This window comes from Pelodiscus sinensis, chromosome 14 (assembly GCF_049634645.1).
Source record: "Pelodiscus sinensis isolate JC-2024 chromosome 14, ASM4963464v1, whole genome shotgun sequence".
NCBI classification, from domain to species: domain Eukaryota; kingdom Metazoa; phylum Chordata; order Testudines; family Trionychidae; genus Pelodiscus; species Pelodiscus sinensis.
The window spans coordinates 2138929-2166552 of NC_134724.1; the positions used below are offsets into that span (position 1 = coordinate 2138929).

The 27624-nt window shown below is 42.7% G+C and overlaps 1 protein-coding gene across 8 annotated transcripts; it reads right to left on the reverse strand.

The window, feature by feature from the left end:
- Window positions 1–1007: 1007 nt before the first annotated feature.
- Window positions 1008–27598, reverse strand: KIF23 (kinesin family member 23). 8 transcript variants are annotated; one of them, XM_075896824.1, is made up of 24 exons: window positions 27459–27598; window positions 25133–25202; window positions 23026–23154; window positions 21164–21269; window positions 19948–20084; window positions 19493–19602; window positions 17571–17741; window positions 16415–16456; window positions 15869–15981; window positions 15615–15736; window positions 15003–15105; window positions 14566–14645; window positions 14340–14459; window positions 13738–13897; window positions 12604–12771; window positions 12097–12254; window positions 11500–11673; window positions 10558–10737; window positions 9833–10141; window positions 6513–6743; window positions 5421–5503; window positions 4989–5070; window positions 4796–4866; window positions 1008–1846 (listed from the first exon to the last, which is right to left on the reverse strand). In XM_075896824.1, the coding sequence occupies exons 1-24, from the start codon at window positions 27467–27469 to the stop codon at window positions 1831–1833; spliced, it is 2946 nt and encodes a 981-aa protein (XP_075752939.1). In that variant the 5' UTR covers window positions 27470–27598; the 3' UTR covers window positions 1008–1830. The 8 variants fall into 8 exon arrangements, with proteins under 8 accessions (XP_075752939.1, XP_075752940.1, XP_075752942.1 ...); XM_075896825.1 differs by having other exon boundaries at window positions 25133–25199; window positions 27459–27596; XM_075896826.1 differs by lacking the exon at window positions 1008–1846 and adding an exon at window positions 1888–2797.
- Window positions 27599–27624: the final 26 nt, after the last annotated feature.

Genomic DNA, 27624 nt, shown 5'->3' on the forward strand with positions numbered 1-27624 from the left:
AAGGCAGGGGTGGGGAATCTTTCTTGGGTCAAGGACTGCTGACCCACAGGAGAAAAGAGAAAAAAAAAAAAAAAATCAGTCGGGGGCCGCACACAAGTTAAAAAATCAACATGGCTCCTGGATGAGGAGAAAGATACTTAATCCCCACATTCCCCTTGCACACCAGAGCTTCAGGAGAAAGAGGGGAAGGGGGGCAAGCTAGTAGGTTTTGGCTACGTCTACACTGCCTCTTTTTTGCAGAAGAGGCAGTGCAAATGAAGCGTTCATTAGCAAGAACCTGTAAACCTCATTTTTTGAGGAAGAAGGGGTCTTGCACAAAAGGGTTATTTTGCGCAAAACAGACATGTCTACACCACTTTTTTTTGCGCAAAAACCTCTTCCACAAAATGCATCGGAAAAGGATATGCAAATGAAGCACGAGAAGTTACTAATGAGTGCTTCATTTGCATTGCCTCTTCCGCAAAAAAGGGGCAGTGTCGACGTAGCTTGTGTGTGCGCTCCAGCCTCATAGGCGGGTGGCAGGGGCTGGAATGCCAGCACATGCTCCCCAGTGCTGGGGGCGGAGGGGTTGCCATAAGCCCCAGGAACCAGATCCAGGCAAGCCGAGGGCAGCACCCGGACCCTGGCTCTTAGGTTCTCCACCTCTGCTCTAAAGAGACCTTTTTCCTATTCCTAGTCTAGACCAAGTCCAAGACATAGGGTCTTCTTGCTATCATCAAAAGATAAACCAAAAGCCTGAAGAAGTAAAACTGACTGCATTGAAAGGCAAGCTGCAATCCTGAAGGTCTTTTCTGACGCTTTTAACATATTGGAATTCACTTTAATCCCTTAAAGTGAGTATGCCTAACTCCCACCTCAGCAATCCATTCCTGCAGGTTATTTCGCAGAGGGAGCCGTTAAAGCCAAGATATTATGGAAATTCTGGCCTCGTGTCTCCTCTGAGAGGAAGTCCAAAGTACATGCGCTAAAAGTAAAATGCTATCCCAAGTTAACACATCTACACTGGGTAAGAGCCATTGAATAAAAGTATTTATTTTAACACATTTGCAGCTCTATGTTTAATAGAATTGTCATCTCACAAGTGAGGATATTACCTTCACCCTTACATCTACTGCTGATGCAATTCACATCTTATAGCAGTTACTCATTCATTACACAAAACCAAAGAGGCATGACACCAATTCACCATTATGCACTGTCTCAGGGTTCTTGCTGTTTGTCATTGTGATGGCTGGAAGACGGAGAGGACTCTGAGACAACAATTTGCAGATATACAGAACACTGTCAGTCCAACAATTAAGTCCCATCTCTTGCAGAAAAATTGTTTTGATGGGTAGTTCATATTAATTGTTGCTAAATAGAATAAAAAACCTGAACTGGCATAGAAATATTTCTAAAGTGCATTACTGCAGCTAAATAAATAGCAGCATTTGTGTATTAAAAAAAACCCATCTTAGAAAGGATTGTGACCAAAACTGAAAATGTTTTACACTATAAAAAGAAAACCTGGCTAAACAAGACGACAAAGGCCTTGCATGATTCAGTCTACAGGAAATAGAGAATAATATTAAGAGGTTCACACAGACATACAAACAGAAGGCTCTCTTCAATGCGATCCATAATACACAGCAGGGAGAAAACCAAATGCATTGGATACACATATTTCCTCAGAAATGTGAAAGTCTTTCCCTTAGCTCCTATGCAGCATAGCCTGTTATAAAACACAATTCTGCAGCATTAGCATAGCAGTAAGTTTACCAAAGCTTCACTGGTAACAAATTCTGAAGAAAATTAAAATACAGTATTCCAGTACAATAGTTGAATTCTTCCTCATGGTTTTCTGCGCCTGAAATAAAAAAACCAAACACTCAGCTATTTCAGATCATAGTTTTGATTTCCACAGTGCGACATTCTGTAATAGTGGTCAAGACAATTACTTTGTAAAACAGACTGTGTAAATCTAATACAAGATTTAAGAGTAAACAGTGATGGAAAGACAAATTGGTAGAGCCCTACAAATCTGCAAATACCCAATTTATATCCATGGGCATCTGCATTCTCAGACGTCAATGTGGATATTCACGGCTCATTTTTGCAATTTTTTTTTCCTCCATGCAGGGCTCTATGCATTGGTTCAAAGACACAACTATGCTATGGATTTCATTCAGAGCATCAGATCAGGAAGCAACAACCATTGAGTTCAAAGTGCTTTTGCATATAGTTCTACACACAGCACAGAATTAAGTTCAATGCATCACAAAAGTAACCCAACAAGCAAAGTGAAGATTTGAGCCTGCTCCTCTATAAAGGCAGTGACAATGCTGCCACCTATTTCATTAGGTACAGGATCAGGTCCAAAGATTACAGGGAAAGGTACTTCAAAAAGAAAAGTTTGTGTCATAGTATGATTGTGCCCATTACCAGGGAAACGTTTGTCAGCAGACCTGAAATCACAAATCTTCCGACCAGATATTTCCAGAAGTGCAAAATTTCAAATGTGCTCCAACACTCCTACTGGACTTGTACGTAGAAGTTTTCTTGCTTGTACGCTCTAGACTGAAGTCTAATGAATTAGTGTCTTATAGTCATTAGCCTTCACAAATTTCAGGCTGAAGCAGAGAGGCTTGTTTGAGCACTACTGTATCACCCACTGTTTCTACCCCCAACCCCCTTTTTGCTTCATGAAAAGCCCTTTTACCTCTGAAGCCCTCTCTCCTGCCTGTAAACATCGTGTTAAACTGCAAGCTTTCTTCCCCTGAGCTGAATGGGTCACTTCCACAGCACTGCCAGCACCTATCTGCAAAAGGCCAAATCTGCAAGTGAACGCTGTTCTCCAGCAGCGAGGCTACCAGACCTTCCTAACCAACACTTATTCTGTCAGCAAGTGTTTGCGACCCAGTCTTGCAGCTTATGATGTTTCATGTCTAAACCCTAGCGCAGGGATGTGCAATAATTCTTTATTGGGGGGAGGGGCAGAAAAGAGGGGAAACATTCCTCAAGAATTTGGTAAGTGGTCAAGGGCCACATTCTTCCATATTAATGGAGGTGCAGGATCTGGGATGGAGGTTGGGTGCAGAAGGGAGCCTGGGGCATAGGTGGGGATGTGGAATGGAATGTCCGTGAAAGAGGGAGTTGTGATCTGGGGCAGGGGACTGGGTGTAGGTCTGGGAGTATGGGTGCAGGGGAGGGGACAGAGGATTATATGAAGTGGGGGGGGGGGGGGGGGGGCGGAGGAGGACTGGGGTGCCAGAGGCCAGGAGACACTTACCTGGGCAACTCCTGGCCAGCAGTCCAGCAGGTTCCCAGCTTTCCATGCCCCGGCAGGCCATTCAGAGCAGCCAGCTGCAGGGCCATGTGTGTCTGAACAGCTGTGGGCCTGGAGTGTGGGGGAGGGCACTTCACATACTGATTGTTCTTCAAATAGGCAGCTGCTGTTGTCCAGAAACCGGCCAATGGGAGTTGCAAGATTGTGCTAGGGATGGGGGCAGTGCACAAAGCCTTCTTCTCCCCTCAGGCTCACAGCTGTTCACAGAGAAACAGGGCCCTACAGCCAGCTTTTCTGAGCAGTGTTGGGGCAGGGCAGGCAGGGAGCCTGACTGAGGCTCCCCCTGTGCCTGAAGGCCAGATCCAGCGGCTTTGTGGGTATGATCTTGCCCATGGGTTGTGTTTTACCCAGCCCTTTTCTAGTATTTGAATTAAGAAACCGGTACTTCTATAGGACATCCCATGAGTTGGGGGACATTCGTATAGTGAGATGGGACCTTTAGAGTCACAAAGTTCTTGGTCTCCCTGAGTGAGACCAAGTTACCCAAAACATCCCCACGAAGCCTCAGGCTTCTGTGACTTCAGTAGGTGGGACTCAGGGCTTCTGCACCACCTCTAGGCTCATGCTCCTTTTCTAGAAGGTTTATATACCCAATCTGGAATTTAATATGAATGGCATCAACTTTCCATCCGATGGTTGAACCCTATCTCCCTCTGTAAGGTACCCTGCTGCAGTTTTTGTAAATCAGATGTACTTCAACTACCCTCGCCTTCCTCCACCAACCAGAGATAATGGAATGTCCACTTGCACCGCAGCGTGTTACTAATATGGCCAGGCACTGACATTACTTTGCAATCTTAGGGGCATACAGGCCAAGGAAGTCAGCGCAGAAGTTACTCATTTCTCTTCACACCCGTGCGACACCTCGCTTCATCTCTGAGCGGTCAAGGCAGTCAGTGTCCCAGCACAGGTTTGTGGGCCCACTCAAACTGCTGCTGTGGACAAGGTACCCATGTTGGATTTTACTATCACACCTTGCTCTGGCCAAGTGCTCCAGGCGTGACTATGATTTTGGAGACCCAACGAGCTCTCTTACAAGAAGTTGAGATGTTCAGAAAGTCAACTCTGAACACCAGGCTTATCAACTTTCAGGCTTATCAAGTTGAGCACTCAAAAGTCACTGATCACACTTGCGAATTTTGGCCCCAATCTCCATATTTTGGGCCACATTGTCATTCCAAACGCAAGAGCATTTAGCGGTCTCCAGTTGTCCATTCAGTGACATTGCTGCTACTTGACAATCCAAGTCAGGAAGGCAGCAAGAAAAGCAAGAGACCTGATTCCCACCAGCAGAGGAGAAAGAGTGAACGTCTGGAATCCCAAAGGGGCAACACCATCAGGTATGACATTTTAGGATCCTATCCTTACCTTAAACCTGGGACTTGAGGGGAATACTATTTTTCCAATCAAAAAGCATCGAGAGCAAGAAAGCCAGAAGCTCCAATTATGACAAGTTTGCGTGACACCTACTTGGGCAGAGCATGATGCTGATATCCAGGTCCAAGATTGGATCCTGCCCTCATCTCCACAGCTACTGAACACTGAAAAGAGATGTGTATTAGTCACCTCTGCTGCATAAAGCCAGCGAACAAAAGGCAGGCTTAGTGGTGTTATTTCAGATTCACACCAACATAAAAATCTTTCCTCCCGCTTGTAAACTTACTCTGGTTTCTACATCTGTCCATTCAGATTCGGCAGCATCTTCTGGTGGAGTAGGACTTGACGGTGATGATCGTCGCTTTCGACTGAAGGAGGCAGAGAGAAGCGTTAGCCCTGAAAGACTGCTGCAGACTGTTCAGTAGACTGTCAAATGTGTGATTGCACAAGGCATTATCTAGAGATGGAGAGGATGGATAACTACTCCACTACCCCCATGCCCCAGCAGCATGCCAGCGCTGCCTATAGCTGCAGGGTTTACAAGAAACCCTTACCTCGGTTTTACATAGATTAAGCCAGTAACTCCAGTTCAGAATCTCAGCAACTTCATTCTTCTGAAGTTTCTCACCAGACCACTGATGGAATTAGAACTGTGCGCACCTTCTGGGGACACTAAGTTCTTGACATGATTGCAATGATAAAATTAAATGTGACTGACCCAGTTGGTGATTCTTGTTTTAGAGTCTCTATCTCCGTAAACTGGACTGCCTGTCCACCACCTCTGGTTTTGTAAACATCGCCCTGAGGGAAAGAAACAAGTTACTTACAAGTTAATATAATTAGTTGGATATTGTTTGCTCAGAAACTCAAACTGTGACCAACTAGTATGTGATCTCACAGTTTGCAATAACTACTATTTCTTTCAAGGAAGCTCATCCATCAACCCAGAGAGCACAAACACTCAAGCATGGACTACAGTGAACCATCACAACATGCTGTACCTTGAGGTTGTTAGCTACTCCCATAGATGGAGCACGAAATTCCAAAGGTAGCAAAATACAAATACTACTGAGTTAGTCCTGGTTTCAATACCATAGCAGACTGAGCTAAAGAAAAACTGCAGTTTTTTTATCCAGTGTAAAGTTCATCACAAGAAGCATTTATCAACAGCCTTTGGCCAAAGTGATAACTGGCATTCCTAAGAAACATGGTGAAAGTGGCCACCTGGCTGAAAAGACATCTGTTGTGAAACTAGCAGGGCCCCAGGGCACTCAAAGCCTACACTTCTTCCCAACTTGCTTGAACTGTTTTACTAGACTAACACTGAAAGTGTTAGATTTCATTGTTAGATGAAACAATAGTTTTAGATTGTTTTATTGTTGTGGCAAGTCAGGAACCGATTCATGCTGCTAGGGGAATGAAGTGATATCTGTTCATCAAGATGGTCAAACCTCTGGAACTAGGCTTCAGAAAACCAGTGTCAGTGGCATGCTTGGCACCCATGCACAGATTATGGAAGGTGTCTTAAATAATGGGCTAGAAGTTCATTTCATTAAGGTAAGGACAAGTCTCTTTTCAAACTGATGCAAATGAAGCTTAGTATGCCAATACCTAGAGGAGCACGTTCAAGTACTCCAAGCTGACCAGAAATGTTTTCTAAGAACTGAAGTCTCTCCTATCCCAACCTGTAACTTCCAAAACCCATTCAACAAAAGCACTTCAAGTCAAGACACATGCTCATGTGCAAGCTAAGATCAAAAACTCTAGGTCAGTTAAGTACAATTTGACAACACAAAGGTATTTGTTTTACCTTAATAAGCTTAGTTTCGATCTCCCCGTCAGAAGCTAGTTCCTGGTGTGTCAGCATGTACTTGTCACACTTAGCTAGTGCCTTTTCATTTGCAGCTGCTACTGTGATGGCATGGGGGACATGTGGCTGCATGACTGTTTCAGTGGGCACATTAGAAGCTGGTTTATGATCTACCCATCTCTCCCCTGCTGAGCGTGATCGTCTGTGTCTGAGACGAACTGGAGGTGCATTCTGATCAGAGCATAAAAGGAACCAGAAGAAATAAGCACAATCAGTAGTTAACTTACTTCAGGCAGCTCAGCAGAGGAAGTGCAGTTTTTCAGGCCTGGTTAAAATGTGTCTGCGTGAAGACCTTATTTTCATCTCAATTTTTAATCAGAATTGATCCTGCAGGGCACCATTACGGACACTCTTATACAAAACTGCTATGAGAATTATACTGGGGCCAACTTGCACTTTTTTGCAGTTTTCATTAAGTTCTACATAGTCAGGTAGATTCCTTAATCACAAGTCAAACAAAAGATTTCAACTTTTTTTGCAGCCACCCAATTTTCTAGCCAAACTATAAAATTCTACACACATTAAACAGGCCTCAAAAAGCAGAGCTACTCAAGATAGTTTCCATGGACACGTTTCTGAGGCGAATGGTCTGTTTCTCAGATGATCATGAGAGCAGATTTATGGCATAGGTTTTAGGGAATGTTACTTCAGCACAGTCACTTGAAGATGTGAGGCCTTAAGGGTATTTCCGGGTAAATACTGTAGAGAAGGAAGAAGCCTGACATTAGTCCTCTCCAGAGGTTTGGAATTCAGCTGTTGGAATGGATCAGAAGTTACTCATGTGTGGGTAGAGTAGAGGTATCCACTCACCCTCTGCTGGACACAACTAGAAATCTGTTTTCAACTGCAACTGAAAGGTCAGATGCCCTGTTAAAAACATGGACCCAGTTAGGAGATTAAGGTTTATGCTGCAGATCTTCTCTGGAAGTTAAGTAGAAAAATGGCTGAAGACTCAGAAGGGACAAGGGTAATTCTCTTCTAGAGGAAGAACCTGAGGGATCTCGAATGCAAGGCTGTGATTTACACTCCTCAAACTGAAGTTGCACTTGGCTAAAACCTAACAGTTGTTTTCAGTTGGGATTTTATTTCTAGACTCTTATTCCTAATCTAGCCCTCCACAGAAGAAGGGCTGGTGTGTAGTCACCCAGTCATGTGATTCCAAAGGTGGTGGTGGAGGTACTAACTTCCTCCCTTAAGTCTGGTGTTCAGACTGGCCCGCTCCATGGTTGGTGGTCTGCTCCAGATCGAGAGCAGCATTTAAAATATGCACCTAATCAGGGATGTTAAAATGTGTTCATGTAAACATCTTCACTGTTGAATTTTTCCCCAGTTACATGTTTACACATGGGGGTGGAGCCGGTATGTGGCCCCATGCCTGCACTCCTGCCTCGGTGGGAGGCAGCAGTGGTGGGGTGGGTGTGTCTGGCAGCTCAGCTCTCCGCATGCACCAGCTCTCGCCTCCTGCAGGTTCACTGGTTAATCGTGTGCTCAGGTACACATTCACATCCCTACATCTTATATAATAATGGACAATAGCATGTATATAAACTCTACAGCAGAGGTCACTTAACTTCCTTCTAACAAGGTGCATTGAAGAAGAGGAAGAAAGGGTCTTCCTTTGACCCAAAGTACACTATCCTCATCAAAATCAGCTTTTTCCTCCTATAATGCTAGAGTGTACACTGCTGAGAGAATGACAGTTTTAAGAGAAGATGAAACTAGTAAGACCTTTCAAGTAGATTCCTGAGCAGATACAGATCCAGATACAAAATTTTGTATCCACAAAAAATGAGCCACAGATATCCATATCCATATCTGCGGATACAAACACTCACAGATATAAAGCAGATATCTTTTGCAGGGCTCTACATATGGGTAGTGTTCCTCTGTTATCAGGCTCTGGAAATTAACAGCTGTAACTGGTAGGGGGAGATTTTACACTTCTGTCTCTCAAACACGTCCTATGAAAATTCATTTCACTAGCAATGTAGCAAGACCACCTGATTCAGAACCATGGATACTAACCCCAACCACTGCACTTCCAAGACTCGAGCATTGATTACATTGTATTTTAGCCACATGTTTAAGGTTTACAATGCACCCTCTTGCTGGGTCTCTTCTCCCCAAACACTATTTACAAGCACCTATGTTCTCTTTTCAAAAACTACATGCTGCCAGGATGCAGAAAGAAGTCTTAATATCTGAGAAAATAGAAATTTTCAAGGCTCAACCTAAGGTTACCTATGGTAACTTTTTAAACGGATGAGTAAAGTACTCATTTTTCCATTGGTAATTTTTGGGGAGTTCTGAAAAGCTGCCTTATGAGTTTAGACTCTTTAAAAAGGGTGCATTGTATTTTACCGTAAACAGTGTTCCTTAACTTACTACCAGTAGGGGTTCAGGTATACTTTAATTTGATGGCAAAAACAAATTACTTTAATCGAAAAGTCTCTCTATAACAGGAACTTTGATGAATAACAATATCTAGATGGTTTGTAACACTATTAAGGGAGTCCAGGAGATGGATTCACAATGCAATAGGGATTTTGCACCTGTTAAGTACATAAAAATAATCTGATATTTGTATTGGTCTATCAGTTTTACCTGAACCCCTCTAGCAAGAACATGATAAAGCATAGTGTTAAGACAAGCATCTCCTTGATATCAACTGGTACACAGAAGAATCACTTACACAAATTAAAACTGTAAACGAAAAACACCAGTTTTGTTGCAATATTCAAATTTAGTAAGAACATTTTAATGGCTGTATGAATCCAATTCTTTTCAAGTGAAGCTGCTTGTCCAAACACTGTTTCCAGCAGATACATGAAGTTAGCACAAACAGCTTGCAAGACCACCCTTTAATCTGCCCAAAATTGGCTCTGGCAATTGCAGGCTGCCAGACAAGTGTAAAAGACAGACAAATGGAGACACAAAGTGGTTTATAGTGAGAAAAAGGTTAATAGTTGTTCCTGGAGAGAGCTATATACATGCTGACGAGAAACAGTCACACTCCTTTCAGGGCTTTTATATGCCGACTTTAGACAGCAAATTAGACTGTTTTGCAAGTACCACGACTCAACCTGGAGACAGAAGTCAAGCATGGAGCCAATTTGTAAAATAGGGTCCGATTCCATTTCAGGTGTGAGCTCACATATGCCAGCACATGCTAAGTTTGGCAATTGCTTGAGAATAGTTATCTTCTGAGCCATGGCAACTAAGTACTGCTATAGGTAACCATTGCTAGGAGTAGCACTAACCCTGCAGCATTGGTCCTCTTCTATTTCTATCTCATCTCTATAGCTGGGGACCTCAATGACTCCAGTCCAGTGCATCCCTCGCCTTCTGTCTGATACATTACAGTTTCTATTTGGCTCTGGTTCCTGTTGTCTACTCCTTGCATTAGGTGTGCCATTGATGCACTTGTTGTATGGAGGAATTTTCCGCTCCCACTCCGAAATACAGGATGCCACAGAAATGCTGCTACAAGAGTTAGAGCGTCTATGCAGCTGTGGCTGGCCCGTGTGAGGTTGGCTGTTAGGGACTTGAGTGACATAGTTACTAGAAATCTGGAGAAAACGGGAGAAATATTAGTGAATACATACAATTTTGAACTAGTAACAAAAGTTTAACACTTCTCAGAAAACATCCCATCCATGCTGTATGGCTGACTTGCACATATGAAGACAGCAATCAAACCATGTACTTCACATAATTAGGTGTTCTTCACATAATTAGGTGTTTTACTGTCAGCTTTAAAAAGCCAGGCACTCTTCCAATTAGTTAAGTGTAAGGTAAAAGAGCATGCCAAGAAACAATACACTGAAGAGGAAAACAAGTTCAAGGAATTTAGTAGAGCTCAGAACATATACTCATTCTCAAGTCCCATTCCCAGCAACTAGAGAAAAATAATCAGTTGCATTTAGACTTTGAATATCAGCGCAAAGACAAACCGGTTTTAAAAGAGATTTTATATGTAACATACTGGTGCTGGCGAGGGGGACACAGATCTCTGAAGAGCCTTCTCCCGGTCCTTCTCCCGTGACGGTCTCTCTGGTTTTTCATTCTTTGGTTCAGTTACAATAGCTTTCAGTTGCTTCAGTTTCTCATCTTTGACCCAGAGCTTGTTCTGCATCTCCAGCTGTTTTGCTGCCACACGGCGTTCCTGCAGGTGAGAACTGGGTGAAGGTATCGTTTTACACTAAAAACTAAATTATACAACCATAGTTACTGTGATGAAAAAACTCAGATCAGGAAAGCTGCGAATTCCAAATAGAATGAAGTCATTCCAGCCAAGATGTACTTAAAGTACTCATGCCAACGAGGACTGGCCAACTTTCAAAGCTATCTTGCCTCTTTGAGGTTGTCTACCTGAGCAATGAACTGACCATATTTATTTAGTAGTACATGTAGCCACTACTAAATCTCTAGCTCACAGAATGAATTACTATAGCAAGTTAAAAACATAAGAATGGCCATACTAGATCAGATCAAAAGGTCCATCTAGCCCAGTATCATCTTCCAAGTGGCCAATGCCAGTTGCCCAAGAGAACACACACACACACACACACACACACACACACACACACACCAGGTAATCATTAAATGACCTGTCTGCTCATTCATTCATAGCTTCTGTCTGGGGACACCTCATAAGCTATTTTCTCCCCTACACTGACATGCAATTGGCAGAAAATACACTGTTGTTAATATACCATGGAAAGACAACCGAACCCATGTACCTAGGTCACAGCAACTTCAAGAAGAAAAAAAATTATGAACCAGAAGGAATCAATGCTAAAACTTGTCAGATTTCAAGATGAGAGTATCATCTGGTCTGTCTCTCAAAACTGAGCACACAAAAATATTAACTTCAGCCTTTGCCTGGTATGACGAGCATTTCTAACAAGCAGGTTAATGTACTTACACATTCCTTCTCCCACTTCATTGTTGTCTCTGTCACCATGCCTTGCAATCGTGCTTCCAATCTACGCTTATCAGAAGCCTGACGCTGCAGTTTTTGACTCTTGCTTTCAAGCTCTTGCTGTAAATTACGTTTGTCTTCTTCATAAATTGTAGTGGTTTTCTCTAAAATCTCAATCTGGAAGAAAGACCATAGCATTTCTTCTTCTAAGTTTGAGATTTTATTTCTTACAAAGCGTTTTCTTGAAGTGTACAATAGAGCAAAGGAGATCATCATATATTTTAATATGGTTTAGAACACAATCTGTGATTTTAGTACAGATATATAAGCCAACACTCCAGTAAAATCCCTTGAAATTGTCTTGAAATTTCAAGGAGTTTGTAGCACATAGTTCAGCAATTTCTTGACAGAAACAGCCTCCCTTCATGCTAAAGCCAAAAGAAAGACATTTTGATTAAAATCCTCCACCCCTTCCCCTGAAAAAAGGAGAGAAAAAAACAATCAAGTTTGAGAAAAATCTCATGTGGAAAACTTTTGCCATTTGCTAAACAGGATATTACATCTAAACATTGGGTAATTTCAGATTATGTAAGAACAAACCTTATACTCTAATGTTTTAGTTTTCTTTTCCAGTCGTTCGATCTCCATTTTCTGTCCTGCTATCACTTTCTCCTTCTCAGAAAGTTTGCCTTGTGCGTAGTTTTCCTTGGATGCAATGCCGCTATCGAATTCTTGCAGCATAGTTTTAAATGCAAGTACTAGAACAAATTCAGACACTGTAATCCATATAAATTCATTTAACAAGAATCTTTGCACTCCATCCCAGATCATTAAATTAGATCAATCTTTGTCTGTTCCCTGGCAGCTTGAAATATGAAGACAGGCTTATGTGTTTGCTTATACAGCCCTGCCTAAAGTCGGATTTATTGCACTAAACCACAATCAAGTTTCCAAAGCATCACTCACAATATTTAGGAGAACATGAGGTTCCGTCACCTGTCTACTGAAGTAGAAGATAGTGGCCATTTTACTCCAGCTGCTTTGCACAGCCACCTTTCATATATTAGATTAGCAGAGGAATGGTTTCAGACGGAGAATATTGCTCACCATTTTTGGTAAACTCTTGTGACAGTATTTGCCGCATTCTCTGGCGTTTCTCAAGGATTTCAATCAGCCTAGGAAGTGTTTGGTCATCATTCACGTCCAGTAGTTCACATGATGGTAATGGAGGAAAGTTCTGCAGAAACATTTCTGTAACAGATTGTTCTTCTGTTTCTGTAAGGATTTAAGCAGACAATCCAGGATAGCAAGTTACTATAAAAACGTTCCAGGGTTATAGCATATACACTGACTCCACACAATCCCTCCCCCTCTCATCCCAAAGCATTTTCAAAATAGAAAAGCCTGAAAATTTTAAATAGGCAAGAGTTTCCACCACCTAGACTGTAGCCAATCCGGCACAACTGTACTGAAAGGAGGGTTTGAATGTGACATTGCTCCATGTAATCGGTATGTCAGCAAGAGAAGATCTAAACAAACTGTATGTGTAGAAGGAAGCTTGGAGAGTTTAGAAGTAGTTTGAGCATACAATATTTTATCCAGTTTAAAAAATACTAGGGGGCTGAGACCTTGTCTCGCTACATTTACCAACCTCTCTCTTTGGCTACGAAAGCAGCCAGAGCGCCTGTTGACGCTGATGATGTTATTCTATCACCCAGCAGAAAAAACTTTTTTATATAGAGAGAGATTTATTTTTCCAAATATTGCTGTATTTCTATGTTCACCATCTCCCTCAAGGGACAGAGTTAAAGAAAAGTCTACATTAAAAATTTACCTTGTAATTAGTAATATGCACTCTAAAACCAACTGTAAAAATGAGTAGTCCTTTGGCATCTTAGAGACTAACAAAAATATATAGTATCATGAGTTTTACCCACAAAAGCTCAAGATATTATATATTTGTTAGTCTCTAAGGTGCCAAAGGACTACCCATTGTCTTTACAGTTACCAACTAACATGGCTACCACTCAGAATTTAAAATCAACTGGTTTCATTATAATTAATAACCCTGCAGCCTAAACCCAAGGTAACAAATATACTTATGACTTTATTGTATAAGTTAAGTTATAGATTATGCAAGATATTTCTGTTTTATTTTAATGTATTTTCTATCCATCAGAAGTGTTGGATTGACTAATAAGCCTGTGACATGAAACCATGCAACATCATTCTGTGTTTTACCTCCACAGATTGGACCACCTCGAATCTCAAGTCTTCGTGAGAGTTCATCCTTAAAGGCCTGGTTTCTAAATCGGCGTCCTGGTGTTAAGCCACACAGTGGTTTATCAACAGGTCTTGCAACTTCAACTTCTTGGGTCATTTCTGCAAATCGCATGACTTGCTATGATAGAACAATATTCAGTTTTAGACACTTTGTGTTTAGTTACCACAATTTTGGTTCACAGAGAGAACTTGCAAGTACTAGGATGCATATTAAAATGGGACAGTATCAAGCTGAGATGGCTTTTAAAAAACAAGTTACAGATTGTTCCCACTACTGAAGCTCTGCTCAGTTTCTCTCGTGGCCATAAATGTGTGTTCTCTCCCTACTCTGATATGTAGTTAATGCCTAGGAGAAACGTGTCTTCTTTCAGCTATAGTATTCTTCAATGCTATTTCTAAAAGGAGGGAGTGTGATTGTTAGGTTGTAGGTTTCCCTTTCAAGTTTCAGTTTTGTTACTTATGAGAAAGTGAAAGAGCCCCTCTTCTCTTCCTATTTGTTTCATCAGTTTAGTGGGAATGGATAAGGGGAGGGAGGGAGGAGGAAATCACACGCAAATTACCAAGCTTTCCTCATAGTCCTCGGCCTTGGGGTTAACACACACAATCATACGCACTTTTCCTTCTCCATCAAAGTAGTTCTTGAAGAGGTGGGTTAATTTGGAGTCTCGATAAGGAACCATCTTTAAAAAAAAAAAAAAAAAAGTCTAAAAAAAAGCACATTCTCCCCACAAGCAAAAAAAAGTCTCAACAAGTTAAAGAACAGTAAGGACGTGGACTGTTGTATACCTTGTTGGTTCCATACATTTGATTCTCCCGTAGAACTTCAATACATGTCCTTAAGGTCATTAGTGACTGGTTAATATTACCTGAAAGAAACAGAGCCAGTGTTAAGCGATCAGTTGGATATGGTCTCTCAGTTACAAGATAACCAGTCTATGCTTAAAATACCACTGTCTGGGGGACCAGCTATTCTGATTAGACCTGGAATATCTCAAGCTTTTTGCAACTGCATTAACACTACAAGTACGTGCCACAATAAGTAGTATCCAGCCTTCCAGATTTAAGATTCATTTGACTTAATAAAACAAGTGACACTCCACCAGGATTTTCTCAGGATATTTATCTTTACCTGGGAGGCATTACCATTCGACCAGCTTACTAGGCCACTAACAAATGGCTGCAAGTAAGTACACAAGCAACAGATCACCAAACCAACCATGTACCTGCTTCACGTAGTCTGTTTCCTTCAGCTTTTGTCCTATTAGTTCTTTCACTTCCCGCTAGATCGACCAAGGACAGCTGGCTTAAAGTTATTTGTTCTTTCTCCTGTTCAAGAAAAAAAAAAGTTTAATGTCATTTGCAACACTTCTCTAATAAAGGGGAAGAAAGAAAATTACACAGGACTTTTAACCCTTACATAAGTATTGTAAGTTAACACTTAATGAAGTTGTGGGTGGGGAATGATGATTTCTCAATTACGTGAGAGGCTACGAGCTACTAAGGGTTTAGTGCCTTAGCATTCGCGGTTCTGGAACCAAGGATTCAGATTCCATTTCTGGCAGTATCAAACTACCAATGCTTTCCAAAAAACCTCTCCCAAATGCTACATGCTTAGTATTTGCATTAGAGTAGCCAAGACAAAGATCAAGGGAATAACAGGCTTTGTTTATTTCATTAATAGTCACCTTAACAGAGTGAGCTTTGATTCATGAGGCATTTAAAAAGTGCATCTGGAAACTAGTAATTAGACTCTCTCATACAGGAGTCATTGTCTAGGTAGGTCACCACCATTCCCACAAACCCATTATGCCTAAGTAATTAGCTGTGAATTTCACCTGCAGGACGTTATCTCCATCTGCATCCAGGGGTGCCTGAGCCAACTTAATCATGAACACACTGTGAGACCGGCTTGATTCCCGATTCAGCTGAGTGTTCGCAATGCGCCTCTTCTTTTGACCTGTTCAACAAGGAAACCCTTTAATCCAAGAGGCAGATCTGGAGAGGCCATTCAGGCTGTCATGTATACTACGACAATAACCTGAAGGGCTACACAGGACTGAAGTGACTGCTACTTCTGAACATTTCTTACCTCTCCAAAAAACTTCAAAAGCTTCTTCAGTAGATTTCACCTCTACTTCAGTGCATCCTATAACATACATGTTGTGATTCTGGTCCTCACGGAGTACTTTGGATTGTGGTGGTCTGCAAAGAGCATGGTTTAGATCAAGCTGACAGATAGCAAGGTTTTTAAAGCGAGCACCATGCTAATGCTTAGAGGACCAAATTCATCCTTGACACAGATGCCAAATATTATCACACCAACAAAACGAAAAGCCAGTACAAATCGCATGGGGAAATATTCAGGCAGGATTAGTTACACTTCAGTTATTGGTTTGCTCTAATTCATAAGCCATATTTAATTGCAATGCACAGTATGCAATGAGGCTGGAGGGCTACTGCCATTCTCCTACATGCATAAGCTCATACAGAAGCATGTAACAGACTAACAGCATTATTCCGAATTTGTTAGGGAAGCACAGAAAGAGATGGGAGTCTGAATTTATTTACAGCAATAACATAAAATAAATTCAGCGCCTCTATTTCTAATAGAAGGGGCAATACACCAGGCACATACATAAAATCACCATTTCTCACAGGAGTGTTGCAACTGTTCCACCTATCGAAGGAATAGGGTAAAATATTACAGCACCTGTAGTAACCACCTAACCTTTTAATTATTATAGATTGTATAACAGGAAATACTGTAAAGGCTAGGACAATTCATGGAAATGTCCAAAAACATGGTGATCCTCTAGTGAAACTGTAACAAGTAGTTAAACCAACAAATTGAAACTCTCCTGTTAAAGCCTCATGACATGGCCAATAGGTTCTAGTAATCTGAGGACCCTATTCAGAGCAGGAACCCAGAAAGATTACATCCAAAGACCTCAAGCCAGAACTGTAGCAAATATATTTGCATTAATTGTTCTGCCATACATGTGTCAAGTTTCACAAATATGTCTGTATACCAGTAGTTATTTGTGAGAACTGTACTTTTAGATCCATTAAAGAAAAGCACAAAGAGTTAAACTTAAAGAAAAAAGAAAAAGCACGTCTCTAATAGGCATCATTTTCCCAAATACTGTAGCAATGGGAGGGTGCACTTTCAGATGCTCCAAAAGCCAGTTTTAAACTCAGACCTACTATTTCTGTTCCTGTTTCTACTAAATGTGAAACTGATGAACAGCAAGTCATGTTCCCCAAGCCAATATCAGTAATTTTGGAAACAGGAGTAGGAACAGCAGCTATGAAGTTGCATAGATTGCAAACTGTAGTCATTAGTTAAAAGTGCGGTTTGTTAGGCAACATGAATAGACTGAATTCTGCAGGTTCAAAAAGCCTGTGCCAATATACCTGAAACTAGTCGCTCTTTTGACTTTCCCTTAGCACCTGCAACAGGACATCTATACTGCAGTTTTACACCCTGCTGAGGCACTTAAACAAGCCAGCTCTACACTTCATCACAGCAAATGCCCATTTTCCAGACGAGGTAGAGGCAGACGTGCACAAGGCTATGGACGGTGCCAGTAGCAAAGTCAGATTCAAATGACTGCTTCACAGTCTTAGATCCACACTATGGAACCCAATATTTCTTTGGGTAATCAAAGGCAGGATTTTTGTACTCCAGACACAGGGGTGAGGGTTGCGAGCACATCTCAAGATAACCCAATATCAATTACAACCTAGATAGATGGTGTGTCTCAAAGAGGCATATAAGAAAAGACACTTACTTTGGTTTTATTGGATCAAAGGGCATTTCCTCCAACAGGTCATATATGTAGTTATTGTAGATTTCGATATAGGACACAAACACACTGTAGACATTATCTTCTTCCACCTCCTCCACTTTGTAATGATCTCGTACATTGATCATATCAGCAAATTCTGGATCTATTTGTCGTCTGTTAAATGATATTATTACAATACAGCATCCAAAACGGCGGCCAGTGGAAGTGGAAGGGGTGGTGTCAGCAGAGAGCAGCAGCACAGGAAACCACACGCTCCCACTCAGGAACCCTTTCCAGCAGCAGCATGGGATCAGGTCAGTCAGAAAATCTGCCTTAGCCTTGCTGCACAGCTAACCGAGAGCCGCCTACCGCAAGTTTCACCTGGTGGGAGGCCACAACCCACTCCCCAGCCCGCTCCTGAAGCCAGCAGCCCATACACACTCCTGACCCACTTCTCCCACCCCCTCTTCAGCACTCCTTGAGTCCTGAAAATAACACCACATTCACTGAACACTGAGCAACCCTAAATATATTCAACAGCAGAAATCACATTAAAAGTACTGGTGAATAGTAATAACTTTCAATATGTTCAATTATTATCAGTCAATAAATTCTAACTTTATTAAAAAATTGGTCTGTCCTCTGCCATATACCTGCTATCTCTGTGTAGGTGTACAAGTACCTTTGCATGTGATGTGGCTCTTGAAATACTCTGGTCCAAAACAAAAACAAAAAATAACGATTCCTCTTTGAAAGGCTGCTAACCCCTGGTTTAAAAGTATTTATACTGCAATTAAAAAGATGTGGCTAGACTGTGCCAGCAGACTTGGGCTCAGGCAAAGGCACCGTTTAAATGCACAGGTGCTAGTACCCTAGTCTTCTCATTTTTCTGCCTCTGATAGAGGCAGCAAGGGGGAAGCAACTAGTCGAGTGATTACTCGTCTATCCAATAAGCTTATGTTTATCAGGTATTCGAATAGTCGCTTACAACACTAGCTGATTCCATAAAAGATATTGCTTCACCCATCTTGGTTCTCTAATATCCTGAGAGCAATACAGCTACAACATTGCATATATAGTACAGTAGACTTCCGATAATCTGGCACCTTTGGGACCCGGGGGGTGCCGGATTATCGGATATGCCAGAGTATCAGGAGGTACTCCGGCGGGGGGGAGCTGTGATGGGTCTGCCGGGACCCGCACTGTGACCGGCAGAAGAGGGTGGATGGCGGGGAACGGTGCGGCAAGGGGCGAACCCTCCACCGTTTTGCAGGGAGGCAAGGGAAGCCTCAGGCAGCCGCCAGCAACAGGCCAGCTGGGACTGCAAGTGGCAGCAGCAGTCTTGAGGAAGCGGTGGAGCAGAGCAGCTGGGGTGCTGCCGGGTTGGTCCCACAGCACCGCCCCTCACCTGCAACTCGCTCGTCCGTTTCAGCAGCAGCAGCCTTGGGGAAGTGGCTGAGCAGAGCAGCTGGGGTGCTGCCCGGTTGGTCCCACAGCACCGCTCAGATGAGGGGCGGTGCTGCGGGACCAACCCGGCAGCACCCCAGCTGCTCTGCCCCGCTGCTTCCCCAAGTCCACCACTGCTGCTTGCAGCCCCAGCTGGCCTGCAGCAGGCAGCTGCGTGGGACTTCCCCCACCTCCCTGCAAAACAGTGGAGGGTTTGCTCCTCGCTGCACCATCCCCCGCCCACATGCAGTGCGGTCTGGCAGACCCATCACAGGGATATAATCCCCTTCCCCTCTCCTTCCCTTTCCCGGCCCACGAGCACGCATGGGGCTCACAGGAGCTCCAATTGTCCGGCTGGCTGGAGCACTTCCGGGTTCCAGTTGGTGCCAGACTTTCAGAAGTGCTGGACCACTGGATGCCGGACAATTGGAGTTTTACTGTATTAAGACACTATTTCATTCTACATACTAAATACTTACTTGCCAGATGGAGTCTTTGGAATTGGCATGGCATCTCTTTTCTGACGCTCTAACAAAGCGTCAACTTCACACTGCACATCCACACCATTCTTGTCATCAAGTTTAAAAACCTGAGGGCAGCAAATGGAGTTAGCTGTCACATGATTTTCTTAAACACTAGAAACACTGTTTCTTAAACAGGTTGTGGCAAGGGTTAGTTGTGATAACCATTTCAGCACTAAACCAGTGAAAATATGACTAATGAGACTGAACTAATTTGTTTAACATGCCATCCTGTAATCATTCTACTATGTTGACCAGGTTCTGCTTCTGACAGCTATTTTGTGAGATCAAGTTATTTTGAAGGATTGTAATGTTACGCATACAATTTAACTATTTAAAGCAAGAATAATTATTACTGCATTTTAGATTGTTCCTCGGAAGGTTCTCTTAAGACTTAAAACAAAGCAACTTACAAATCGCTTGGCCTGAAATGGTCCTATACTGTTGAAGATCATGTCTAAGCACCGGGGAAGAAGTCCTCCATCACCAGGAGAACCTGTCATTGTGTGCGTTTTCCCACTACCTGTCACACCATAGGTAAAAAGGAGACCTGGGAATAAAACAATTACAGTTAAATGTTACTAATTGGACCTTATTAACTCAAAAACCTTCAACTTGAACTGTTACTTGAGCCTATCCATTGAAAACAGAGGTTAAAAAAGGCCTAATTTGGAATGGTTGGCACTAATATTGAAGACATATTGGTACCAATGCAGGGGCTGGAAAGGAGTTAGTCCAAAGGAGGAAAGAGTACAGCAGCATGTCTTAAGTGCAGTGATTATCCAGACAGCAGGACTGGGCCAGCTACCATGAAGCTATTCGCCCAGCAAACTGCAGTGCTGCTCAGTACAAAGCTAGCTGGCACTGGCCACCTGAGCTTGAAGTACTAGAAACACTTTCTAATAAACTCTAGCTGCAACGAGTCCCCTTTTCCAGCTAAGTACATTAGAAATCAGAACAAAAGCAGCTATTCTGACCATCATTTAAAAGCAGATTTGTTTTTAATTCTGCTCTGAATAGCATCACAAAAAGCAATGAGAGGGACCTGAAGAACCTAGACATGCTATCAGTTTTTGACCCGTCACGTGATCCAGTCACCAAATTACCAGCTCTTCACATACACTTTGCATCAGCAGATCTCAAAGCTCTTTACAAAAACATTATTATTCCCACTTGACAGAGGGGGAACTGAGGCAGGAAGTAGGAGAGCAGCTTCCTAAGGTCATCCAGGATATTTACAAAAATAATACAGGATCAGGGTTCTTGCATCTACATTGATTGGTAGGCAAGAAAATTAAGTCCCAGTATACATATCTTGCATGCATCTGAAACAGGAGTAATTTAGAATTGGAGGGGGGTTTCTTTGCACTGTGTCACAAGTAAGATGTTCTTACTTTCATTAAAGAACAGGATTATTTGAAAACTTGTTTTCAGCAGACAAACTAGGGAACCTTGAAGATTTGGGAGGAATTCCAGAATGAGTGAAGTAAAGCTGAAAAAAATAAGTATTCTCTGAACAGCCTTAACAGTGGTTAAAAAAAAGATTCCAGGAGAAAGACAATCAAGCAAGAACAAAAAAAAAATTGGATTTAGGTATGCAATGCCACTAAATACAAAATAGCTGCATACCATTTTTCCCACGAATGAGATCTTCTACTAGAGGTTTAGCCACAACATCAAAGAGTTCTTTCTGAGTAACAAGAGTTCCAAATACTTCCTTAAACGTATACTGCGTCTGGGGGAAAAAAACAAACAACACACATGTAAATTTGGGGTTTAGATCTCTCTCTACATAACTAAAACTCTGCTTTTCACTAAGGGAGCAAAAGGGCAAGATGCTTTGGTAGGGCTTTCTTCTGTATTTAGAAATACCTGCATATTCCAGACACATGGGGGAAAAAAAAAAGCTAACTTCCTTCCCCCAAGATGATAAAAGATTAGAATTGTATTTGAGTGGGAGAATGAGTGTACACCAGGCATGTCAAACAGGCTTCTCGCAAGCCGCATGCAGCCCAACTGAAAGTTTTTGTGGCCCGCCACTACATTTTTACAAAAGAATAAAGTGCAGAACACATGGCCAAGTGCAGATCACAGCCGGCCGGCCGGGCCGCTCTGCACTGGGAGCCCCAGCGACTGCTCGCGGCCAGCCATTCTGCACAGGCATCAAGCACCTGCTCACAGCTGGCTGCTGTGCTCACACTACCCAGCGCCTGAGGAAGAATGTGTGGTGGTAGCCACAGCTCCGGAACAGAAGCATTAGGTTGGGGGGGGGGGCCTAGGAGTGCCTGGCTCTGCGGGGGTGGGGAGGAAGCATTAGGTATGGAGGGCTTGGGGGATGCCTGGCTCTGGGGGAGGGAAGAGACATTGGGTTAGAGCGGGGGGAGGGGAGGCCTGATTCTGGGGGAGAGGGAGGCATTAGGTGGGGGGTGAGCCTGGCTCTGCGGGAGGCAGGAGGCTTTGGGTTAGAGTGGGGGGAGGAGGAGCTCTGGGGGAGCAGAGGGGGATTGAATTAGAAGGGGGTATGGGAGTGCCTGGCTCTGGGGGAGAGGAGGAGGATATTTTGTTTACATTTTGTGATTTTATTTGGGAATAAATAAATAAATAACAAAATGTTGATTAATTTTATATCAATAAATGTGTCATTTTTTGCAATTGCATGAATATTGTTTATGCAAAATCTCAAACTTACCAAGTATCTGAAATTTTCACAGAAGCCTGTTCTGTTTGATTAACCACTGTCTATACTTGATTTTATTTCAACAAAACAAATTATGTATCATATAAAAATTAAAAAGTACCTTACATTTATATTCAAATTAAAAATTATTTTATATGGGCAAATAATTTTACACATTAAATTATTGTATTATATTAAAACAAGACCTGAAAAATTATAAATTATACCTAAAACAATCTATAATAATAAATAATTATGACTTTCCAATAGAAGTACATTTCCTTTGGTGGCCCTGAAAACTATCAGTTTTCGTTTGTGTGGCCCTCAGCAGGCTTCGAGTTTGACATGCCTGGTGTACACACAGTGTGTGATCCCATGACGGAATTGAAGGAGAGTGTTATGGAGATGCAGAGCTGAACCCTGTTTTAACATATATTGAAGTCAGGATTCTTTCCACTGACTCCAAACAGCATTAAATCAGGCCCTTGATAATGTGCTAACATATTATATTTGGGAGTTAAAAGCACGTGACTTGAAGTTTTGTGGATGTTAGTTCTCCAGTTTTCCGTGATTGTGTATACGCAATTTAACTCTAAATTAAGAACTTACTGTGGAATACATAGTTTAATCAAACAGTTTAGAAAGAAGTAAAATACAAATTTTAGAAGCCAGCACGCTGATGATATACAAACTATATGTCAAGTCTATGATAATATTAAGTCAAAAGTTTGCTGGACAAAGTCAGCATGAGCATTAGCTATAAGCTTGCCCATTTAAAATTTGTTTCTACTGCTAGTCTTAAAAAGTAATATACCTCTCTGTATTCCCCATTCCGGAATATTCTGTAGCCATCAGGAGGGTGAATCTGAACTGTTGTTTCACTGATCACTTCTATGCAACATTCCTGATCCTGAACACTGAGTGGACGCACCCTGCAATACACCTAATGGAAAAGAAGTCCGTTTTCTTAGAAGAAGTGTAATAGTGACAATAACAACCATCTATTCTTTTTCAGTTTTTTGACACAGTAAGGGCAAATGTCAAAAATTCAATTTCACATGACAATTTACACATGCCTTAGAAAGTTACAAAACATTTTTACTTAAGAGTTTATTTTAGTGGCCCTAAATATGTGGCCAATTGAATCTACATTAGCTAACCATTTCCATGTAGTGATATTTTTGCAGTGTACTCTATGCTGCAGAAATCTTAATTTGTTCTGCTTTAGTCACCAGAACAATCACTTTGTCAGCATCTTATAATTATGCACCAGATCATATGTACTTGAAACTATACATGATTACCTATTTCCCATCCATTCCCTTGTCTCCTTTCTGTGCATCTTTGCTTACCTATATGTAGACTAGCAGCAGCTGTGCAGAGACTGGTGTTGGGGAAAACAAACCTGATATCCAAATGGCTACATGGAAATTAGAGATCCTTCACACTATCTGAGCAGCACTAAGGGGTGACGTAATTGCAAATCTGATCTAGCATGTCTAGAGGTTAAAACTTGGGATTTGGACGTTAGTAATCCTAGGATTTATACCATGGATTTATAAAGAGACAATAAGTTATTCCTTGTCCTATTCTCAATACACCAGTGTCACCTCAGCACAGGGTCCAGGCAGGTTTTACCATAAGTGACCCCGAGAGATCATCTAGTTCAGCTGGGGATGGGAAAGGGCTATAAACAGAGGAAGCTGGCTCCTGAACATTTTGCAATATTATAATAATTTTCTTTTTATTTGACTTCATACCAAAAAACATTTAAAGTCGTGTTCCATTGTTAACCATCCCTTGTTTTAGTATTCTTTCTTCCATAACATTTTTAAAATACATACAAGATATGTGCCAACTTAGGTGCCACGGTGGCTCATATCCAAACAAGCTCATATTGCAATATTGGTATACAAGACAAACTAACTCCACTCATGGATGGAATGTCTTAGGATACGTCTAAACTACATCCCTCTTTCCAAAGAGGGATATAAATTAGACATATCGAAATTGCAAATGAAGCTGGGACTTAAATTTCCTGCACCTCATTTCCATAATCACATCACAGCGTTCTTTCAAAAAATGCTATTTCGAAAGTGAAACTGCGGTCTAGACCTGGTTCTTTCCAAAAGAAAAGCCTTTTTCGAAAGATCCTGTACACCTCATTTTAAGAAATGGACTAAAAATGTCTAAGTCTGATCACAACAAGTAGAGTTAAAAAAAACCTTAAGCACAAACATAAATAAGCCTGCACAACAGCAGGAGAGGTAGGGACTGCTGTCATCTCAGCAGCATTATCTCAGGCACACATAAACCAATGAGACTATAGTGCTCATTAGGGATATTAAAAAGTAGTTAATTAGGTAACTGTGTAGCCATTAAAAATCTTAGCAGTTACACACTCCAGGCTCTGCAGTATAAAGCTTATACTGCAGAGCCCACGGGGCATGAGTGGGGCTGGCAACTAGTGTGTAATGGGAGTCAGCTGCACTTTGGGTTCTGCGGTGCAAGCTTTATACTAAAGAGCCTGCAGTTTGCACCAGCTTCCACCTGCCACCCTGCACTGCTGCCGCTGATACAGCACCAACAGTTGGGGTGGCAGCTGGCCTCCCAGAAGGAGGCCAGGAGCCGGCACATAACTGTTATAGTAACCTATAAGCTCACACTGCTTATGCTTATCGGTTAACTGTTTAAATGGTTACACTGTTACATCCATAGTGCTAGCAGAAAGTTAAGCACGTAAATTCTTATCACCGGACTGCCAGTCAGCTATTTGGTAGAAACATTTCCAGCTATTAACACTATGACCCCCATTTCTGAAATGTTACTAAAATTGACTCCAAACAATTCTCAAAGCTATAGCCCGCTTGTTTTCTAGTTGACCTCAAAAAGAGCAAGATGGGAAAGCAAAGACACCTTACCCCAACTGGATCTTTCAGACTTGTGTTGGATGGCTTCTTGAGCACTGGTTTTCTAGGAGTTTTAGTTCTACTGAAAATAAAAAACAGAAAATCAGACTCATCATCCAGTCACATGATACATATAGAACTATGCTAATCAACCTAGAGGATATTAACTTGCCTCTCTCCAACAATCTTGTAGACTTACTTTATTGCAGTGATGATCTACCTATCTCTCTTTAGAAAAGCACTGGTCAATTATGGAAACAGGAGACTATTGTTCCAATATGGCAAGTCATATGCTCCTACGCCTTGTCTTCACTACTAAAGATAGCATTTGATTTTGTTTCTTATCTCAAGGTTAACAAAAAAAAAAGCGAGACCTATCCTAAGGTACACTTATGAATTTAAATTCCCAGACTTGTACAGACTCAATGATTATAAGGCACTTTATCTCAAGAGAAAAGAAAAATAAGTGAGGTCAGCACGGTACTGTAATACTCTCTTATGAGAGTTACAGGAATTTATTAAAATACTTCAAGTACCAACTGCAACACAAATAGGCAGAGCTGAGTTAGATGGACATGTGCAGCAAGAATCAGATACAACATAATAAAAAAATCTCATCTGTCCAAGTCTATTTAATACCACCCATAGGCAAACATTTTTCATGATATGATCACTATCTTAGAGTTCCCAGTCCTCATCTTCAAAGGAAACCTGCATGTCATCTTCTAAGGCAAGTCTGGTAATTTAATTCATAACTGTGTCAGATACTAAAAACCAGTCTTAATAAGGATACCAGATTTTTTATTTGTTACCACAATCCCATCTCCCTCCCCCCTTTTTTTGTTTGTTTGTTTTGTTTTATTACACCAGGAGTGCTCATAGGCTACTTCACCTTGAACAGTCCCTTAGAATGAGTTTATTACTCACGTTAAACAGTCAGTTCCACTTTGCATTTAGCTGTTATGCTCTGTATTTTTCTCAGACCATAAGAGCTCAAAAAAATCTGCATCTCTCACCAACAAAAGATGGTTCAAGAAAAAAAAATAACCTCACCCATCCTGTTACTCTAAGGCTTGGTCTATGCTAGTTAAGGTTGACCTATGGCTGCTTATGTCGACATAATTATGTCAGTATGTCTAGACTACATGCCTCTGGCAACAGAGGCATGTAGATTAGGCTACCCGACATAGGAAAATGAAACAGCGATTTAAATAATCGCCACTTCATTTAAATTTAAATGGCTGCCGCGTTGAGCCGATCACCTGTTTGTCGGCTCAGCACGGTAGTCTGGACGCTCCGCAGTCAACATCAAACGCATTTGTCGACCTCCCCAGTATGCCTTGTGGGAGGAGGTTTATCGGGTAGCCTAATATACATGCCTCTAGACGTACCCTAAGGCTTGGTCTACGCTAGTTAAGGTTTACTCACGGCTGCTTACATTGACATAATTATGTCAGCGTATGCACTCCATCTTTGCTCCTGCCAAAGGACCCTAAAACACTGAGGCGACGTCTAGACTGGCATGATTTTCCGCAAATGCTTTTAACGGAAAACTTTTCCGTTAAAAGCATTTGCGGAAAAGAGCATCTCGATTGGTAGGGACGCTTTTGCGCAAAAGCACTTTTTGCAGAAAAGCCTCCGTGCCAATCGAGACGCGCTTTTGCGCAAAACAAATCTGGGCTGTCTACACTGGCCCTTTTGTTCAAAAGCTTTTGCTCAAAAGGACTTTTGCCCAAACGGGAGCAGCACCGTGTTTCTGCAAGAAGCCCTGATTTCTTACACGAGATCGTCAGCGTCCTTGCGGAAATTCAAGCGGCCAGTGCAGACAGCTGGCAGCTGCTTTTGCGGAGACACTTGCCGGTCTCGGCGCAGCCTGGTATTATAATTTTCACCGCCACAGGACGCGTCGCCTACGGCTTCTGTGGGCGTGATGGGCGCAAGGCAGCGTCCCGCTTGCTGGCTGCCCGTCGTAGCGCTACCCTCAATGAGAGGGGGCTGCCCGTGGGAGCCATTGCGCACACGGGCGGGGGGGCCCGTTACCCCCGGGGAGCGCACACCCGTCGGGCCAATAGCCCCAGTGTCTTGGGTCCGAGCGACGAGCCTGAGCCCGGCGATGCGAACGGGACCCTACGTAGCGCTGCCCAGGCCGGGGTGGGGGAGCAGGGACTCGGCCCCCGGGCCGGCTCCGTGTCACGGCCCAGCGGGATTGCACCGCCTGGCGACCCCCCCCAGAGAAGGGGGGGCAGTGGGGTGTCTGTGAGGCGGGGCTGAGGGGGTGGGCGGGGGCCCCCCATGACTGGACACGCCCCCCGGGGGCGAGGGGCTCCCCCCTACTCACGCCGCCTTCATGGTGCCGGCGCCGGGGGGGGGTCGGACGGTGGCCGGGCGGGGCCGCTCTCTCGGGGCGCGGAGGGTCGCTCGCTGCCGCGGGGCGCCGACCGGATTTCAACGTTCGCTCCCGGCTCCCGCCGGCCCGCGCGCGGCTGTGATTCAAATCCGGCCAA